Raw genomic sequence first — 21,719 nt, 5'->3', positions numbered from 1 at the left:
TTGTTTAGTGATCAGTCTTGTTTTCTCTTTGAATTATTCGACTAGACATGGTGAGTATTGCAAAAAATATTTTCATTTGAAAGTGACATGTACACTATTTGAAGAAGAGTTTTCATTTAAATCATAGAAATGATACACATTTAAAAGAGAGAGAGGGGGGGGGGGGGGGGGGGTGATTAAGGCTATCCGTAGTGGATGATGGGGGCGATTTTTCAAGAGAACACCCCCCTTGTTGACAACAGGCGTGAAGGGGGGGGGGGTTGAGTTTTCGTCACCTCTTTATATTATTATTTAAATCATTTGATCGTTGCAAACGGTCTTCAACTAGAAAAACAAATTAAATAAAACAATATATATATATATATATATATATATATATATATACTTCTTCTCCTCCAACTTCATCTCCATTTCATACAAACTATACACCAATTTCTTCAAAAAAACATACAAAAGTGAATCTTTGAAATAACCCGAACCAACCATTCCCTCCTTTCGGTCATTACCATGGTTCGAAAAACCAACCGAACCAATCGAGTGTAAACATTTAATGGTTCTCGAACACCGGAAACCATATATGCCAACTTCGTTAGGCCCCAAAACCTAATGCCGGCCTTCAGATCTAGCCAACCGAAACCAGATGTGGCAAGAAAAAGTACATCAAAAGGTGTTGTAAGTTATTGATTCATCATGTTCAACTTAGATACCATAATCACGAATTACAAATACATTATATATATAGGGGAAGGTTAATGTACAAATGAAATTAATGTGCTAAATGTGAGAATCAAGTAGAGTAACTATATATACAAGTAGAGTAATTACATAATTACTCTACTTGTATATATAATTACTCTACTTGATTCTCACATTTAACACGTTAATTTCATTTGTATTTGATTCAAACTCTCTCTCTCTCTCTCTCTCTATATATATATATATAGGGGTGAGTTAACGTACAATAATGGCTTATCATACATTAGGTACGCGACATTCTAGAGCGTTTGATTAAAAAACGCGCGGTGGCAATTTCGTAAATAACCCAACAGCAGTTCGCGATCAAAATTCGTCGATTACAAATCAACTCTGATCCAAATTCGGAACTTGTCGCTCAATCTAATCCAATTTCTAAACTCTAATCATAGCTTAAAGTATGAAATCTCTAAAGTCAAAAACCAAAATTGAAATAGAACGTCCCTGAACATTAAAAATCTTCAAATTGATCAAAAATTGATGATTTAATCAATCGAATTGATGTGTAAGTGGCTTTAGAATCATCAATCGATTATGAAAATACAAATTAACACACTTAATTGAGCTATGATTAGGGTTCATGTTTAAACGTTCTGCTCAAAGTTTAAACGTTCTGACCAAAATAAACACCAAAATTGATGATTTAATCAATCGAATTGATGTGTAAGAGGCTTTAGAATCATCAATCGATTATGGAATTGCAGAAATAACGCACTCAATCGAGCTCTGATTAGGGTTCAAAATATTATGTTTAAACGTTCTGAAACAAAACTGAAGACCTTTAAACGTTCTGACCAAAAAAAGAGCATCTTTAAACGTTCTAATACGTTCAATGAAGTTCTGGGTGTTCAAAAAACAATGAACATCTTTAAACGTTCTAATACGTTCTAAGAAGTTCAGGTTGTTAAAAAAAGTTTAGAAGTTCTGATAAAGTTTAGAAGTTCTGGGTGTTCAAAAAAGTTTAGAAGTTCTAAGAAGTTCTAATACGTTCTAAGAAGTTCTGCATGTTCAATAAAGTTTATAAGTTGTGATAAAGTTTAAGTTTAGAAGTTTTAAGAAGCTCTGAGTGTTCAAAAAAGTTTAAAAGTTCTAATAAGTTCTGGGTGTTCAAAAAAGTTTAGAAGTTCTAGGAAGTTCTGGATGTTCAGAACTTCTAAAACTAACAAAAAAAAAAAAATTAAACACCTGTAAACATGAAATTGAACACTGAAATCACTTCATATAATCTCATAATCATCAAACAATCGTCAATCGACCGTTAATTTGATCATTGATTCGATCGTAGGAACAAAATATGGAACGCCTGCAACTGGGTTTCTGCAAAACTCAAAATTGATTAATTGAAACTTCAAATTGATGATTAATTGGACCAATTTCAAAGTTTAATTGATCAATTAGTTCAACAATTTCAATTTCAATTGGTCAATTTTATCAACTGACATGTGAGCAACGATTGATGGTTGTGTCGGAAGAAGATGGTGGTCGCGAAGGTGGATGGTAGACGGAATCGTTGAACGGCGATGGTGAAGATGGACGGAATCGACGGGAGAAGAGGTTGACGGAGGCCGGCTCGCGTAATTGTGATTTTATGGTTATTGAAGATGGACGTCTGAGAATATCGCGTACCTATTGTACGATAAAGGATTTTCGTATTTTATCCTTTATCTATATATATATATATATATGTACTAGCTTTTAGCCCGCGTGTTACGCGGGCTTATTTAAGTTTTTGTTTTTAATCATTTTGCAATTCTGTCTTCGCGTTTCACCGAATGTTCGGTTCATTGAATGAATAGAAAAACATCTATCTGTGTATTTTAAAAACTATAAAACTTAATAGTTATATGTGTTAAACGAACTTGAACTTAAACAGAAGAACAAATTTTTAATCAAACGAACTAAAAATTTAGTTAATGTTTGCTCACTTATTAAATAAACATAAACGAACTTTCCGTTGAAAGGTTCACCAAACATTCTATTCTTTTGCCGGCCATTAGTTCAAAATCTGAATAAAAAACAATTTCTAAAAACTCATCGTGTTCGTTCATTTATTTAAATGAACAAAATATTTGTTCGTTCATTTATCAAATTAGTATTGATAGTATTGGGACAGTTTAGGTCCGGATACTATCATGCTATCAATAAAGGTTTGATCACGACCCGAACTTTTAAAGTGGAGGCCGAGATAATATCTGGAGTTAACTATTAATCTGAATGTTATCTGGATTGGTATAGCCTCCTGACATTCAAACAACTTATGAAAAAAACCTAATGAATTCCTTACATAAGCATATAATCAAAATGTTTAAGCCAAAAACACCAATAAATTAGATACCGAATAATCATACCTTAAGTAGTAAGCCGACAGGTGATTCGATTCTTCAACCGTACTAAATTAACTGGGTAGTAGTCAAGTAAACGGCGAATGATGAAAGGAATTCAAGAACACGAATGAAAAGAAAAGTAGGTACCTAGAAAAAAAAACATAGCTTAAAGACTAAGCCGACATTCAAATCAACTCTTTAGCCCATATTCGATTGTTCTCAAAGCATCTGCAACTATGACCATTAATATTTGATGAGGATCAACTAATCAACCACTACAAAAAATCTAAGATTGAAACAACCCAAATCCAAATACCATCAAGAACTTGATTGTAATACAAATAATTAAAATTACTGCAAAATACTCACAAAAGCAAGCTGGAACCTGCTTCAAGGTGCAACATCTAAATAAGTGTGAATGTGATATTAACACCAGCTACAAGGATATTCTTACATGAACCTATCACCTTCCTGATATCTAAAAATATCTTGAAATGATTTATGTATCAAAAATAAAAATTAACACCAAATAAATATATCAAAAGCCATTACATGTACTGAAATACAATAAGTTCTCCAGTGTTATAAACCCACCAGCACTGTTATAACAGACCTCCACGTCATCGGAACATAAATAATCAATGCTAAATCTTAAAAAACAAAACAAAACATGAAATTTACTGAAACTCATTAGACGGATCTTTTTCTTAACTTTCCATGAAATCATCTTCTCAACTCTGAGCATAAACACACGAAAGTCCTCTACCAAGCCATGCAGCTGAACCTGCTACAACCTCGGCTGTAATTAAAGAAAATCTATATTTCATGTACAATCAAAAGAAGCATTATGCACAACCAAAGAAGCATTACGACATAAAAATTTTTACACTGTTATTGTAATAATTTAGCTTTGCAGTCGTATTTAACAAGTTGATAATTTTAAAAATTCATAAAAAACAAAAAAAAATGAGATTTTACGGGAATTTTGGTGGGAAAACGGGCAGATTTTTGTTTTTGTTTTATGTCTAACAGGTCAAATGGGATATACTAAATGATTTAATCAAAAAGAAAACGGGTCAACCGATTAATTGCTTTATACATAAAAATTTTAGACTGTTATTGTAATAATATAGCTTTGCAAGCGTATTTAATAAGTTGATTATTTATAATATTTAAAAAAACAAATAAAAAGTGTTTGTTGGTTGGCCCGACCCAGCCCATTTGACCTGCATGAGAAAATTTTAGCTTTTGAAGTTTTATTGAGACCAAGTCAAATCTTAATTTTTCATTTTATTTGTAGCTTTGATTTTAACTCATTTTTGTGTCATGGGATCGTATGGCAAAGCATGTATTTAGATTTCAAAGTTTGACTTTGACCCATGTTGACTTTAATGAACAGCAAATGTATTTATATTTCAAAGTTTGACTTATGTAGACTTTAATGAATAACAGGTTGCAATCTACCTCACAAAAAAAAGGGTTAATAACTCTTACAAAATGTAACTTCAAATTGTAAATATATCTTTAACAAACATGTCCAGGGTCTGAGATGTTTGAATGAAGGTGATCATCTTCAAGTTTCTCGTCTTCAAGGTTATATGAGCTATATTATAAACAAACTATTAGGCCAAAGCATGCTATATCAAACGTCACATAAAACTAAGTGTTTTCATTCACAATCAAAGATAAACGATTTCAAGGTTAAGCTTACAATCATAGCTTAACATCATTCAAAACATTCATACGAACCTATTTATGTATAGGTTAATATCATTCACAGTCAATCAATCAATCAGTCAAGGTTTACAACACCGACGGTACAGGTGAATACGTTCAAACCTTTTCAATCAGTCAAAACATAATTATACTCAATGAGACGAACGGGTGTTTGTCTTAACGAGTCAATCAAATGTCTACATGAGATCGAGTAATCTCTAAAACATTATAATACAAAGTAGAGAATAATATCAACTCAGACCGAATACGCATGTGTCTGGATCCAAACATAACTGTTAAAGCTCAATCAATCAATCAAAGGCAATGAAGCCACGAGCTTAAACGGTCATGACCAGTTCTCAGTTTAGGGCCGTTTGGCTCGGGGAATACCGTTGTGTGTGTAGGGCAGTGGTACATATACCGGAAGTAGAAATGTTTCCGCTGAGATTGTCAAGAAAACTACAATTGTATTGTAATCGTCATTCAAAATGTTTTATTGAGTCATACGTGTTCACCAGCATATAGCTAACGTATTTTTCCAACCCATTGCAGGTAATTAAGCATAAGTAGCATTAGCAAGGATTGGAGTCTTAATGAAGATAGAAGCGCGTACAAGATGGCTCCATTTTTGATATAAAATCCTTGTAATATGAAAACATATCTTTTGTAAATCAATACTCGGGTATTTAATTCCCGAGTAAATTTTCAATGTAAATTAATAATATATTCAACCTAAAGTCTTCCGCTAAAATTAACCCATAAATTCTGATATATTTACAAAACAGGTACCAACTTGTGGTCACACGCCTAGGCCCTAAGTCGGGGTGTGACAGTAACTTAATCAAAATGGTTCCTCGGCCTCACCTTGCCCGACTATATGTTCGTCCACCGCACTCTTGTACGCCGACCTACCCCTTTGATAGTCGCCACCACAAAATCGTGGCCTCATATCCAAACTCGCCACCATATTACTTGCCATTTATACGACTTTAATAACTTTTTAACAAATGTTAAAAATAATCAATCAATCAAGCCCTGTATATCCCACCGCATAACACGCTATCGGTAGGGTCAGGGGAGGGTGAGATGTAGGCAAGTCTTTCCTCTATCCGTAAGAATAGAGGAAAAAAATCAAACGTGTTGTTTTTCAAACAGCTAAACCGATTACAAAATAGTGTGAAAAAAAATTATAAAACCGTAAAACGTACACCTATCATGAAAAACAAAACCCGTGGCTTGTAGACTTGCAGTGGGCATAGGGTTGTAAACGAACCAAACCGGATAATGTCTTGTTTATGTTCATCCGTTAAACTTTTATCACAAAACAAATGGTTCGCCAACACCTGATCAAATGAAATTTATTGTTTGAACTTGTTCACGAATGGTTCACGAATACAAATGAACATAACAATGTTTTATTTGATTTTGTTTACCGACAATATAGATCTCTCGGAAACAACAAAGTCAAACTCTAAAACCAACGTGACCAAGTTGAGACTAAAATAATAATAAATTCATATAATATTGTAATTGATTATATTATTGTTATTAATATTAATATTATTATTATTATTATTATTATTATTATTATTATTATATAGTAATGTAAGTTATAATTGTTTGCTTCAGTTTCCTTCCTTCCTTCCTACCATCAGACGCGCCGGAAAAAACAAACGATCACGTCAATTTGCTTCCGGCAACCAAAACCCTAACTCCGACGAACGATTAACCACTGGTACATAGTTGCTTTGATAGTTAGATCGATCGTCTACTCTTAGATTGCAAATTTGGTTTAATCTGATACCTGCAGTACTATTACTGCAAACACGTAATTTTGATTTCTGTCTAGTATCTATACTGATTGTTGCATAATTGATGTGATCACGTTCTGTTTTGATGTGTATAAAGAAGAATGATGATGATGTCATAACATAAGATGATTCTGATTACATGAAACCATTTGTTGTACAAATCACATGCCTTAAAACATGTAATAATAAATTAGGGCTACAGATATTAATTAAATCACAAGATAAAAATAGTCTTAAACACGCGCAATGGCGAAGCTCGGTCAAATATTTTTCAGACGAAAACGGGTAAATTTGCAATGCGTGTAAAAATTTTGAGACGAAAACGCATAAATTTACACCATTGAGCAAAAAAACAGAACTCTGGGTAACAATACAAGCTCCGCCCTTGTACGTGCATAGCCGGCACTGGAATGCGTGTAACCGGCATTTAAACACATGTAGCCGGTACCGGTTACTCGTGCGGAACACTGGGTTAAGCCGGTGTTGTAGAACTTGCTAGGCGTTAGTCGGGTGGTAGGGTGGGGACTAGGGATTATTCGGCAACTAATCGGGAGGGGAGGGACTAGCGAATAATTGGGGGTTAAACAGATCCTAGTCGGGATTTTTACAACAATGGTTAAATGCGTTCAGAGTTCAGGTTACGCGCGTTGCGTGGCACCGGAAAATAAAAATACAGTGAGTAGTATTTAATATAAAAAGCATAGCCTAAAGAAATCTTGAATTTGTATCTTTTTTCTGGAGTTGGAAGCCATAGTAACGGTGCCAAGACAATCGTTGATCACCATCTTCGGCCGCCTTTAACTACCGTTCCCATCACCCTCAAACAATGATGGCACCCGTCATCTTACCACTGCAGTGACCATCGTCGCTGGCTACCATTTTCTTTTTCACTCTTGACTTCCTTTTTCTTTTTACTGTATTTCTCTCTCTATATTATTATTATTATTATTATTATTTTGAGATGAGGTGAATAAATGAAAGCCTTAAAACTCAATGAATATGTGAAGGTATGTATATTCATATAATATGGTGATATATATATACACATAATATGGTGATATAGATGAGAGCTTCATAAAAAGGAAAGGCATATTTGGGGGAGGTGTTAAATATCCAGGGGAGGTTTTATACACCTACGTGGCTTCACAAGGGATGTTGCTTTGTGGCTTCAAAAATGATGATTCATTTGTTGGACATTTAAAACAAATAAAGATATGATTCAAGAAAAACTTGGCCTGCACTCATCATTCAATGTTTCATAGTGGCTCCTCCAAGCTAATATAAATTTCTATAACTATCCTTAAATTTTAATTTTAATGTTAACTAAACCTTCAACTTATATTAAACTTTTAAAAGTGGGTGTCACATTATGCATTATAATTTGTAATAAAAGCAACAAGTTTGATACCTATTAAATATTAAGAGGTCACTCATTCATGCTTTATATATAGTATAGATATTCATCCAAAATCTATTTTATCTAAATTACTACCGAAATAACTATGTAACTGTAACACCGCGTCTTTTACCCTCTTTAATTTAAGCTTAAAAGTAATAACTTAGGAAGTACAGGGACCAAAAGTGCAAATTCTGAAAATTTGTTCCCATCGCGATACGCGACGGGGTAACAATCAACCCATCGCGTAGCGCGATGGGCTTGGTGAGTCACCGGACACGTGTTGAACACCGTGTCGACACGTGGCACAATATGACAGGCCACGTGTCATCACCGCATAAGGCGGTGTAAAATGGCGGCGTCGCGATACGCGACGGGCCACAAGGGACCTGTCGCGTATCGCGATAGGGTTCAAAAACGGCTATAAAAGGGGAGGAAGGGTATGAACCCCATTCATCCCAAACTCACCTTCATTTTTCACATAGTTAACCTAGGGAGGCGTGCCCAATAGTCGTGACGAGCTGACGTGCCATTTTCTCGTAATATGTGTAAGAAACGAAGTTAGAATTAAGCTAGCAATCACATAAGCGAGTAGATCAAGTCTTGCCTTATCGTGTTATCAATCTAAGCATCCGAATTAAGGTAGGAGTTATGTTTAAGTTATTTGAATTATAGCTTAGACTATCAATCGAGGCTATGGTCTTTAACCTTGATCATATTTTACAAACATTCATTCACAATCATATTTTCATAAAACGTTACTTCATGATGAAGTAATGTTAAACAAAAGAGATATTTTGACGGGCATGTAGTAACTGGAAGGGGGATATCATTAGTAGTAAGTTTCTTACCTAAGGAAAAGTAATTCGCATAAATCCCAATCAACCGGGGGACCCGTTTACTTACCTGGAGAAACTTACCAACGTGATAGAACCTATTAGGCCAAAGCATGCTATATCAAACGTCACATAAAACTAAGTGTTTTCATTCACAATCAAAGATAAACGATTTCAAGGTTAAGCTTACAATCATAGCTTAACATCATTCAAAACATTCATACGAACCTATTTGTGAATGATTGTTTTCATTCACAATCAGTCAAGGTTTACAACACCGACGGTACAGGTGAATACGTTCAAACCTTTTCAATCAGTCAAAACATAATTATACTCAATGAGACGAACGGGTGTTTGTCTTAACGAGTCAATCAAATGTCTACATGAGATCGAGTAATCTCTAAAACATTATAATACAAAGTAGAGAATAATATCAACTCAGACCGAATACGCATGTGTCTGGATCCAAACATAACTGTTAAAGCTCAATCAATCAATCAAAGGCAATGAAGCCACGAGCTTAAACGGTCATGACCAGTTCTCAGTTTAGGGCCGTTTGGCTCGGGGAATACCGTTGTGTGTGTAGGGCAGTGGTACATATACCGGAAGTAGAAATGTTTCCGCTGAGATTGTCAAGAAAACTACAATTGTATTGTAATCGTCATTCAAAATGTTTTATTGAGTCATACGTGTTCACCAGCATATAGCTAACGTATTTTTCCAACCCATTGCAGGTAATTAAGCATAAGTAGCATTAGCAAGGATTGGAGTCTTAATGAAGATAGAAGCGCGTACAAGATGACTCCATTTTTGATATAAAATCCTTGTAATATGAAAACATATCTTTTGTAAACCAATACTCGGGTATTTAATTCCCGAGTAAATTTTCAATGTAAATTAATAATATATTCAACCTAAAGTCTTCCGCTAAAATTAACCCATAAATTCTGATATATTTACAAAACAGGTACCAACTTGTGGTCACACGCCTAGGCCCTAAGTCGGGGTGTGACAGTAACTTAATCAAAATGGTTCCTCGGCCTCACCTTGCCCGACTATATGTTCGTCCACCGCACTCTTGTACGCCGACCTACCCCTTTGATAGTCGCCACCACAAAATCGTGGCCTCATATCCAAACTCGCCACCATATTACTTGCCATTTATACGACTTTAATAACTTTTTAACAAATGTTAAACAAAAAATAATCAATCAATCAAGCCTTGTATATCCCACCGCATAGCACGCTATCGGTAGGGTCAGGGGAGGGTGAGATGTAGGCAAGTCTTTCCTCTATCCGTAAGAATAGAGGAAAAAAATCAAACGTGTTGTTTTTCAAACAGCTAAACCGATTACAAAATAGTGTGAAAAAAAATTATAAAACCGTAAAACGTACACCTATCATGAAAAACAAAACCCGTGGCTTGTAGACTTGCAGTGGGCATAGGGTTGTAAACGAACCAAACCGGATAATGTCTTGTTTATGTTCATCCGTTAAACTTTTATCACAAAACAAATGGTTCGCCAACACCTGATCAAATGAAATTTATTGTTTGAACTTGTTCACGAATGGTTCACGAATACAAATGAACATAACAATGTTTTATTTGATTTTGTTTACCGACAATATAGATCTCTCGGAAACAACAAAGTCAAACTCTAAAACCAACGTGACCAAGTTGAGACTAAAATAATAATAAATTCATATAATATTGTAATTGATTATATTATTGTTATTAATATTAATATTATTATTATTATTATTATTATATAGTAATGTAAGTTATAATTGTTTGCTTCAGTTTCCTTCCTTCCTTCCTACCATCAGACGCGCCGGAAAAAACAAACGATCACGTCAATTTGCTTCCGGCAACCAAAACCCTAACTCCGACGAACGATTAACCACTGGTACATAGTTGCTTTGATAGTTAGATCGATCGTCTACTCTTAGATTGCAAATTTGGTTTAATCTGATACCTGCAGTACTATTACTGCAAACACGTAATTTTGATTTCTGTCTAGTATCTATACTGATTGTTGCATAATTGATGTGATCACGTTCTGTTTTGATGTGTATAAAGAAGAATGATGATGATGTCATAACATAAGATGATTCTGATTACATGAAACCATTTGTTGTACAAATCACATGCCTTAAAACATGTAATAATAAATTAGGGCTACAGATATTAATTAAATCACAAGATAAAAATAGTCTTAAACACGCGCAATGGCGAAGCTCGGTCAACTATTTTTCAGACGAAAACGGGTAAATTTGCAATGCGTGTAAAAATTTTGAGACGAAAACGCATAAATTTACACCATTGAGCAAAAAAACAGAACTCTGGGTAACAATACAAGCTCCGCCCTTGTACGTGCATAGCCGGCACTGGAATGCGTGTAACCGGCATTTAAACACATGTAGCCGGTACCGGTTACTCGTGCGGAACACTGGGTTAAGCCGGTGTTGTAGAACTTGCTAGGCGTTAGTCGGGTGGTAGGGTGGGGACTAGGGATTATTCGGCAACTAATCGGGAGGGGAGGGACTAGCGAATAATTGGGGGTTAAACAGATCCTAGTCGGGATTTTTACAACAATGGTTAAATGCGTTCAGAGTTCAGGTTACGCGCGTTGCGTGGCACCGGAAAATAAAAATACAGTGAGTAGTATTTAATATAAAAAGCATAGCCTAAAGAAATCTTGAATTTGTATCTTTTTTCTGGAGTTGGAAGCCTTGGAATACTTGAACTGAAAATTATTAAAGTGGCATCTGATCTATTATTAATTCTTGTCTTACAGTAATTTCATTTTGGACTGTCACAACAGGATTTATAATCAAGCATTAATTAGAAGATGGATACAAGTAATGAGAGACCTACTCAGGGTGCACACGGCGCTGTTGGTGAGATCACCATGGAATCTGGTGACTGGAGGTCTCATCCACAACGACAACTAATCATGAACAAGATGTGTGTCCTTGTATTATTCATTTTAATTTTGTGTGTAAAATTTGGTTATGCTAACCTGCTTCAGTGACTGGTTCGCTACGTTTTTATTTTTAAAATGTTGTTTTCCTCTTGTGATTTAAATTTGCATTAGTTTGACCAACATGTATTGACCTTGTGTAGATTGGATATCTTGAAAAAGCATCTTCCTTTCTCTGGATATGAGAGACAGCGGGAACTTAAGAAAATAGCTGAGAGGGTTAAAGAGGAGATTTACACAGCTGCGACAAACCAGGTTTGCTGTGTTCTTCATATTATATAAATAGTTTTGCAGCTTTTGGTTATTGCCTTTTTGCTAATGTGGAATGAAGAGTTTGCAACTCTTTAGGAAGTGATATCATGTTTGTTGTAGATTGTAAGATATTTCTGGACCTAAAATGATGTAATTTATTTGGTTTGCAGTCTGAATATTCACGGAAGATATGCTTTAATATGCTGGCCACTGAGACTAGATTACAAAATCCCATGTCAGGCCCCTCAATTTCTCAAACGGACAATCTAACTGGGGGAGATTGGCAAGAGGAAGTTTACCATAAGGTGTTGTATATGATCTTATATTTCTTATATAGCAGTGAAAGAACGTGACATCACAAAACTATGTCACAATATGCTTTTGAGTTGAATAAAAGCATCACCACTAATACTGTTTATTTGAATAGCATTGGGGTTATGACTTAAGTTTATTAGTAAACAAAAGGGGAATCATTTGTTTTTATTAATGTTTATAATAATCAGTGAGACGGAATATTAAATTCTTTTTAATTACATGCTCTAGCCTCTTTGACATTGATTTCATTTTTTTTTTCTGATTACAGATAAAAGCTATGAAGAAACTGTATGAACTAGAATCTAGTGATTGGAGGGCTGGGTTGAAAGCTGAAGTACGACAACAGGTCGTGAACAAGATGTATGTGCCTATATTATTCTTTCTAATTTTCTATCCTTCTTTGCTTTAAAAATTTTGTTATGCTGATTGCCAATTGTTTGGTGTGACTGGTTCTCCAAACGTTTTGTTTAGAAAGTGATGTTTTCCTTCTGTATTTATGCTTATTATTTGCATTGTTTTGACCGACACACGATGACCTTGTGCAGGATCAAAAGTTGGCATCATCCATCCCTTAGACCCGAGGAACTACAAGAACTTAAGAAAATAGCTGTGAGGTTTGAAGAGAAGACCTATATTGCTGTTAGAAGCCAGGTTTGAAGAGAACTTAGTTTTGTAGTTTTTGCTTTTTCTCTTTTGTTGAATGAAGATTTTACAGGCCCTCATGTACAGATGATCTAAGTACTTCAAAATAGGAGCAACAAATTGATATCATGTTTGTTGTGTACTACTGTACTGTAATGTATTGTAGGACATAATATCATGTAATTTATTTGGTATGCAGGCTGAATATCTATGCAAGATATCCTTGAAGATGTTGAAAATGGAGAATAGTTTAAAATATCCCATGCTATCAAACTCTACTGCTGATAGTGATAACCCCTTAGATCCAGGTATTTCATAATACACTCTTTTCTCGGTGATGCAGCAAGTACATTATTTGATGTTTCTATGATGAATAGGTTCTCAGGTGATGCAGCAAGTGAACAACCAAGGGCAACAGTTTTCTATTCCTGTGACAACTAACAATTTTCAACAAATAATGTCACAGAGCATGAACACTAATATTGGTTAAATTGGAATGCAAGGCTCTTCTAGTTTATTATCTGGATTGCCACCTGGCAGCGGCTTACAACAACGTCCCATGGCAAATGTTTCTGGTCAAAGTTCAAACTTGCAGAATATTCAGAACATGTCTGCCCAACAAAATACTGTAGGAAATATAGTGGGGTACAATAATTTTGCAAACCAAAGACAAATTCCAGGGCGCCAACAACTTACTCCTCAACAGCTACCGCAGCAACAGCCACAAACTCAAAATTCACATTATCTTTATCGACAACATTTGCAACAAATGGCAAAACAAGCACACGTTCAGCAGCAACAGCAAATGAGGTCACATATGATGCATAATTACATTGGTTCAAGTGGAATGCAAGGCTCGTCTAGTGTATCTTCTGGAATGTCACCTGGCAGCAGCTTACCACAATCCATGGTAAGTGTTTTTCGAAATTCAAACATTCAAAATATATCTCATGTTCAAAGAAGCCAGCTTATTGAACAACAATATAACTACTCTGACGGGCAGCAACAGCCAATGCTGCATCAGCAGATACTGCAACAGCAGAAGCTACAACAGCCGATGCTGCAACAGCAGATACTGCAGCAGCAGAAGCTACAACAGCCGATGCTGCAACAGCAGATGCTGCAACAGCAGAAGTTACAACAGCAGATGCTGCAACAGCAGAAGCTACAACAGCCGATGCTGCCACAACAGAGGAATGCCGTCCAGCAAAATCAGCAGAGGTTGAAACCTACTGAGGGTGCAAGTGCTACTGTTGTGGACCCCACCATGGAATCTGGTGATTGGAGGGATCAACTGTCAGCAGATTCACGGGAAAGGATACAAAAAAGGATGTATGCACTTATATTAATCCTTATAATATCTTATCTATTGTGCTCTAAAAACTGGTTATGCTGGTTCTCTGCACTTTTATTTTGTTAAATGATATATTCCACCCGAAATTTCTGCCAACTATTTGCATTCTTTTGACCAACATTTGTTGACTTTGTGTAGAATGGATACCTTGAGGAGGCATCTTCCGTCTTTTGGAGAACAGGAACTTAACAAATTTGCCAAGAGGATTGAAGAGGGGTTCTATGCTGTTGCCACAAGCCAGGTTCCTTATGTTCTTTAATATTATATTAATAGTTTTCTAGTATTTGCTTCTTCCTTTTTTTCCGTTTTGGATTGAATATTTGGCAAGTTATGTCATGTTTTTTGTATACGATAATGTATCGTGGGACCTAAAGTCATGTATTTTATTTGGTTTGCTGTCTGATTATTGACGGAAGATATCCTTGAAGATGCCGACTATAGAGAATAACTCACTAATTCATGTATAGTCAAAATCCGTTGCTCAACATAACATGATGAATTCCATACAGTCCTTTTTGTAGTCTTGAGTCTTGTCCCGGGTCAAAGTAGCAGTATGAACTCCTTATAGCAGGTCTCAAGTGGTTCTTCACAAAAAAAACAGTGAGTGGGCCTCAGAGTCTGAATTTTCAGATTGTATAATATGTTGGAGTGCTGCTTAATCTTGTTATCTTCTTTTGAAGTTATGTTACCAAGTACAGTTTTTGCCTTCTATGCTTTACATTTGCATATTTTTGAAAAAAAAAACTTATCGAAACTTTCATTTTGTATGAGAAAGCCGCCGTTTATGATTTTATTAACTTTAGTCATTAGACCAAGTGTGCTGGAATACCGCCTCATGCCACATCCCTTAGGATTCCTTATTTTTACCTCCTTATGACTTATTAACAGAAGTCATAACTCATAAGTTACAAATGTGGAACTTATCAACATTTCCTCTCACATAATAAGGAAACTCAAATACTTTTTAATTAATTTATTATAAGTTATAAGCTATAAAGAGGTAAAAATAAGGAATCTCGAACGTGTAGGGTGTCTAGGGCGGGAAGGATATTGTCAGTTTTTTTAAAAAAAAAAACAAAAAGAAAATCTAAATACACAATGTTGTTTGATTTGTTTCATGAATGTTATGATATAAGCTCTAATGAAAAACCGAGTTGGTTTCGAAATAAAGTGGAGTGAAAACAATGCCCAATGGTCTTTAGCAATTTAACCATGACTAATTTTTATTATATAATTATACTTATGATTATACTTTATTCTATTATAGTTATTAGAAATATCAAAATTAAATAGCTATTTCAAGACAAATAAATTATTTATTTCAACTATATAAATAAATAAAACAAATAATATTGGTTACTATTATTTATTTTTGAATGTGAAATCAAGAGTCTCTAGTATGTCATTAGAAAGAATAATACTAATTTAAACAATTTTATATAATTTTTTTAAGCAAACCAACATACCAACATAATCCTAAATACTTCTACAAACTAATGTACAGTTATACATGTACTTTTCAAAATATAAAAAATTAAACTACATAAAGGAGAGAGAGTGAGATACCTTACCACTGCAATATGTCCATAACTTTATTGATAACATTTTTTTTTTTTCTGTTGGAACCTGTAATTTTCTTATGTGTTAGGTCATCACACTCTATAAATTTGAAGAACTTCGTTGCTCACTATGACCAGATTATGTTATCTTAACCAATATTATTTGTTTTATTTATTTATATAGTTGAGATAGATAATTTATTTGTCTTGAAATAGCTACTTAATTTTGATATTTCTAATAACTATAATAATAGAACAAAGTATAACCATAACGCCGACTAGGGGTGTTCATCGAGTCAACCCTCAAAAAATATCTAAACCGCAACTCGACCCTATTAAAGTTCGGGTTTCGGGTTTGTCAGGTTAATTGGGTTAACCATGTTACTTTATAATTTTAAGTTGTTTTTTTATGTTTGTAACTTGCAGGTTGCAAAATTTCTCATTCCACTCAATTTTCAATTTCTTTTACAAGTAATTGTCTTATAATTACATATATAGACTTGTAAACGAACCAAACAGAAATGAACAACGACATGTCCGTGTTCTTTCATTTAACTTTTAACGAACACGAACACTTAATCGAACAAATATTTGTGTTCATGTTCGCTAGTTTAAAACTAAATATGTTCGTGTTCGTTTATGTTCGTTTATTTAAAATCTAAACGAAGAGTTCATGAACATAAATGAACATAATTAAACAAAGATAAACAAACATGAATGAACATATATGTACATACATTAACGAACACAAACATACATTCATGAACATAAATGAACGCATTTAAATAAACACAAACAAATATAAAACATATTAGGGTGATATAATTACTAAATGCAAAAAATATTTAATGATTTTCTATTAATATGTGAACGAACATGAACGAACGTAAACAAACTTAAATGAACGATTATAAATGAACGTTCACAAACATTGATGAACGAGTGAAACATGTGTTTATGTTCGTTCTTTTAATTAAAAGAACACAACGTAAATGAAATATTCGCTGAATGGTTCACGAACAAACAGAATAATTAACTTCTCTATAAAGCTTACATTATTGTCTTTATAGTGTTTGTTCACCTTTTAATTATTGTATATAAAGTAAAGTATTACCACTAATCGGGTTAACCCGAAACCCGACTTTTTTCCCAAAATGAATCCGAAACCCGACCCTATTAACAATTCAGGTTCAGGTTAATACTATTTGACCCTATTTAACCCGTCCGGAATTTGCTTATTCAGGTTCAGGTCCGGAATTTGCTTATTCAGGTCCAGGTCAGGTTAATCGGTTTGGGTCATTGCGAAAATGATTCTTTTTTAAATTTTAAAATTATTTATTTGCTCAACTGAGGCAAGCAAGTTCCTCTACTGTCTGTCTTCTCCGGTACAAGAACCCTACCACTCGAGCATCCGAATGACTGGTAGGTATGTACGCTATGCTGCCTACACGCTTTTTAGCATCAATTCTTATTAATTATTAATAATTTCTTCGTGTTACAATAGGATTGAAAATCAATTCAGCGAAGAGAAGATGATGAATACTAGTAATTGTATGGAATCTAGTGATTGGAATAAGACTCAATTGCAACGGAAAACCATCGTCAACAAGTTGTATGTACTTTATTATATTAGTATTCTCTTTTATTTGCTGGTTTATTATGCTTTTATTTTGTATAATTATGTGCTTTCATGAAATTTTTGATAAATATTTGCATTATTTTGAGTGACAAATCTACTTTATTATAGCGGTGTGCACGGCTCGGTTATTAACCCCAACAATTGGTTTTCGCTCAATTGGTCGGTCTATTCAGTTTTCGGTTCGGTTAATACCTAAATTCAATTTTGAGCTAAAATTTCAACTTTGAAGGACATGAAATGGATGGATAAATACATGAAATAGAGGTATAAAAGCTAGAAATGTATGACAATATGAATGGTTCGGTTCGGTTAACCGAGGGTGCAAAAAATAACCAATAATTGCTTTTCGGTTTTCGGCCAATTTCGGTTCGGTTTCATCTGTTTTCGGTTCAGTTATTGCTCACCCCTACTATATTATGTGTAGAATGGATACCCTGAAGAGGCATCTCCCATTCACCGAATACGAGAGACTAAAGGAACTTAAGAAAATAGCTGAGAGGGTTGAAAAGGAGATTTATACCGCTGCCACATCCCAGGTTTTGTAGTTTTTGGTTATTGGCTTTTTACTTTTATGGAATGAAGATTTGCAGTTCTTAAGGACAAGTGATAATATGTAGTTTATTTTGTTTGCAGTCGGAGTATACGCGGAAGATATGCTTCATGATGCTGACTATGGAGACTAGATTAGAACTTCCTATACGCTCAAACTCTGCTGCTTTACATAATAATGTAAACCCCTCAGTATCATTAGATTCGACAGCAAATAGCGGAGGTTGGCGAGAGGAAGTGTATCAAAAGGTAATCGGAAGTGTATACAAAAGCTCTGTAAATTATCTTACCTATATCTTTTAAAGCACCTGAGGTTCTTACATTGCTTTTGAGTTGAACAAAAGCATTACCATCGTTAAAAGGTGCTGTAAATATTCGTGATACAATATATCGATAAAATGTCAAGAGCACATATAAAACTTTGGGTGTAATCGCTGTCATTCTTTTTTATACTAGATTTTTTTGTGATTTTTTTTGTTTTGAAGTTTTGACTTAAAACGAGAGGAAACTAAAGGGGAATCACATATTTTTACTAATGCTTTTGATGTACATGAACTATAAGTGGGATTATTAATCTCTTTCCAGTTATAGACTCTATAACCTTGCTTTCTTGTTTTTTTTTTCTATTGATTACAGATAAAAGCTATGAAAGAGTTGTATCTGCTGGATTCGACAGCTCAGATGGGCAATCAAAATGGTGATGATTGGCAAGAGGAATTATATCAAAAGGTGTTGTATGTTATTATTATCTTACATTGTTTTAAAGTAGTGAAAGCACGATTTGCTTTCGAGTTGAACATACACTACTATTCTAAACCAAAGCTTACTTTTGCTTCTTCGTTTTTTGGCACTGATTATCTATCTGAGTTAAAAAGCTGTTACTGAAAATTTCAGTTAAATGTCCAGAGCGCATTCAAGTTTTTGCAGTTATTACTGTTCTTTTCAAATAGCATCAAACAACTAAGGGGAATAACGTATTTTGAATATCATTTGTTTTCCAACGTTTTACAGATAAAAGCTATGAAGGAACTGTATCTGCCAGATTTGACTGACATGAACCAGCAACTCGTTTCCAAACTGCATCAGGTAAGTTAATGGCTCATATTAAAAATGGGAATATTTTCAATTTAAAAACCATATAGAATTTAGAATGCATTCAGAAAAAAGACATTTGTTGAAAACCTTTTGTTGTCCAGTACAATTCTCTTCCTCAGCAACCAGAAAACGAGCGACTTGAGAAACTGAAAAAAATTAAAAATGTGCTGGAGTTTTTCATGCAATTCTTACAAATCCCTAAGCATCGAATGTTAGCTATTTATAAAGACAAACTACCCACATATGAGAGGCAGATTATTTTTGCCATCAATTTGAGGCGGAAACCAGCGGCCTCGCAGCAGCAAGCACAAGCTTGACCCGGGCTATAATAGTTGTATTAACACTTTTGACAACATAATATGACAAGTGGACCCAGCAATTGAGCTTTCATGTTGCATGATATCTTGGGGGTGATACTTATCTTTTTATCTTTGTTTAAACTTATGCTATCCTGGGAAGTGTGTGTATATAGAAGAATGTTACACTAGAATGCCTTTTAATGTAAGTATTGTATAAAAAGTTTTAATGGGTTGTAAATAGGTTTGTAGGCAACACGCTTCGATGTCATCTTCCCCGCTTTTACATTTGTATATTTAAACTAAAACTTATTTAACTTTCATATTGCATGATATCTTGGGTATGTCCAAGTTGACAATATCTATTTCATGTAGATCTATTTGTTATGTGCAATTGTGCTTGTGCACAACATTCATGGTGCTTGTGCCAAATTGAAGTCTGATTTTATTTACTTGTCATGTGTAATTGTGCACAACATTCATGGTCGGTTTTTTTACTGGGTTTTGACCAGTTTTGCCGGTTTTTATTGGGGTTTGGTCGGATCAAGTCCAAGTTTTGACCGGGTAGAGGTGGAACTGGATCCGGTTCCGGTTTGTATGAGAAATAGAAACCTGGTTCGAACCCACGGGTTGGATATACTAGGTTGATCTGGTGCCTGTTTTTTTTCCCACCTCTAGCTCAAAGCATATATGGCTCGGCAATGATATAGTTGTTGCTCAAAACGTATTTGATCCACTAGCTTCCCATAGTAGCTTTGAGCGTTTGATTCCATGCAACAATGATCCACAAAATATTCAAGAAAATTGTAGAAATTTAAAGTCTTGTAGTAATTGAAAGATGCAAGTTAACACTTTGACCCAAACCAAATTTGGTTATAGTCCAGTTTAACCCAAACCTGATTGATTGAACCTTATTCAAGTTAGTATGTTGTCAGGTCTAAATCATAACAATGCTTGAAAAGTTGCATGGAAAGTAGTGCAAAAAGAACCCGGGTGTAAAGTCTACCCGGATATATTGGGTAGAACTGAACCGGAACCGGTTTCTTCAATACCCGATATCCTACCTGATAATTTGAAATCATCCGCAACAAAATCAAAATCATTCCCATACAAATTAATGAAGTTGATTTAGTAAACGAAAAATGATTTCAATGAACATATACACACCACTACTACTACTAATTAGCCCAATTTTTTGTGTGTATTTCTACCAAGTTCTAAGTCCAAAATTAATTTATGATATCTAAATCAAGAATAAAGTACACTTTCATATGGCTCACACACAAAATATTGCTCACAATCATCTAGTTCCATCAGTTCTCACTAATCATCATTTTCATGCAACTTTTAATCAATCATGCAAATTCGAAGTAATGTAACCATGAGAACAAGACTAGTATTGGTTGTCCCAGTTTTATACCCCCATTGTTAAATCTTGCCTCAACCCAGCCCAATACCCATTGGCAATCATGTAAACTCGTTAGTGTGTTAACATTACCCATTGGAATTCTCAAATACCTTTATAACTATTGTTCACTTCACCTGAATTTAACAAAAAAAAAATTAACAAAAGTTAGCATTAATACCAGGGGCGGACCTATGCTTCGGTTGCGAGGGTCGGCCGTACCCTGTGAAATAAAAGTTTAGTGTTATATATACGTTAAAATTTCCACCGACCCTTGTAAAATTTCGACACTGTGAAATACTGATAAAATGAAGAAAGAAAGATGACCTGAGTGAAAAAGGCGTTCACAAATGACCTGCAAATTTTCCCATCGATGAGTAAATTTTGGAGAAGATGACTGGATTTTAACATCTTTTTAGTCATTTATAGTAGTAGTAGGGGTAATTTTGTAAGAAAATCTTGTTTCAAAGCAATTAAGTGTCTGACACATGGAGACCTTTCCAAATACTCAACCTTCTAATTATTTTTTTAAATGATAAAACAAGCATTTTTATATTTGATCAACACCAATTTCGAGTAGCAAGTGCTAACTAACAAAGTTAAAATTACCATTTACCATACTATCTAGAATCATTATTCATTAACTTACAAATTGTTAGTACACCCTCATACTTCAAAGGCTCGTCATTTCTCCCAAGTTATCGAGGCCATGTTCGGCCTATTTCGTATCACATACCACATTACTAATTTGCACCGGCTTTCCGTTAAATATCGCATCATTCATTAAATATTT

The 21,719-nt window shown here is 34.5% G+C and overlaps 3 protein-coding genes across 3 annotated transcripts in view; all 3 read left to right on the top strand.

Annotated features, from left to right (window-relative positions):
• Nucleotides 1-13,519, top strand: part of LOC143626185 (uncharacterized) — a 27,286-nt gene extending 13,767 nt beyond the window's left edge. The window contains exons 5-9 of the mRNA XM_077096334.1: nucleotides 12,243-12,377; nucleotides 12,656-12,747; nucleotides 12,933-13,038; nucleotides 13,229-13,337; nucleotides 13,407-13,519. Of these exons, the coding sequence (XP_076952449.1) occupies nucleotides 12,243-12,377; nucleotides 12,656-12,747; nucleotides 12,933-13,038; nucleotides 13,229-13,337; nucleotides 13,407-13,519 (555 nt within the window). The remainder of the gene's footprint in view (nucleotides 1-12,242; nucleotides 12,378-12,655; nucleotides 12,748-12,932; nucleotides 13,039-13,228; nucleotides 13,338-13,406) is intronic.
• LOC143626228 (uncharacterized) overlaps nucleotides 13,300-21,719 on the top strand; it is a 27,389-nt gene continuing 18,969 nt past the window's right edge. Inside the window, exons 1-4 of the mRNA XM_077096374.1 lie at nucleotides 13,300-13,337; nucleotides 13,407-13,939; nucleotides 14,075-14,361; nucleotides 14,522-14,624. Of these exons, the coding sequence (XP_076952489.1) occupies nucleotides 13,526-13,939; nucleotides 14,075-14,361; nucleotides 14,522-14,624 (804 nt within the window). The 5' untranslated portion in view covers nucleotides 13,300-13,337; nucleotides 13,407-13,525. The remainder of the gene's footprint in view (nucleotides 13,338-13,406; nucleotides 13,940-14,074; nucleotides 14,362-14,521; nucleotides 14,625-21,719) is intronic.
• Nucleotides 17,435-19,542, top strand: LOC143626168 (uncharacterized). Its single transcript, XM_077096323.1, has 6 exons — nucleotides 17,435-17,554; nucleotides 18,006-18,117; nucleotides 18,215-18,379; nucleotides 18,767-18,859; nucleotides 19,142-19,216; nucleotides 19,327-19,542. The coding sequence occupies exons 1-6, from the start codon at nucleotides 17,475-17,477 to the stop codon at nucleotides 19,540-19,542; spliced, it is 741 nt and encodes a 246-aa protein (XP_076952438.1). The 5' UTR covers nucleotides 17,435-17,474.

This window comes from Bidens hawaiensis, unplaced genomic scaffold (genome assembly GCF_021521415.1).
Source record: "Bidens hawaiensis isolate Kalapana, Puna unplaced genomic scaffold, B.hawaiensis_p1.1 tig00004283_1, whole genome shotgun sequence".
In the NCBI taxonomy this organism is placed as follows: domain Eukaryota; kingdom Viridiplantae; phylum Streptophyta; class Magnoliopsida; order Asterales; family Asteraceae; genus Bidens; species Bidens hawaiensis.
This window is presented reverse-complemented; position numbering and strand designations above follow the sequence as displayed.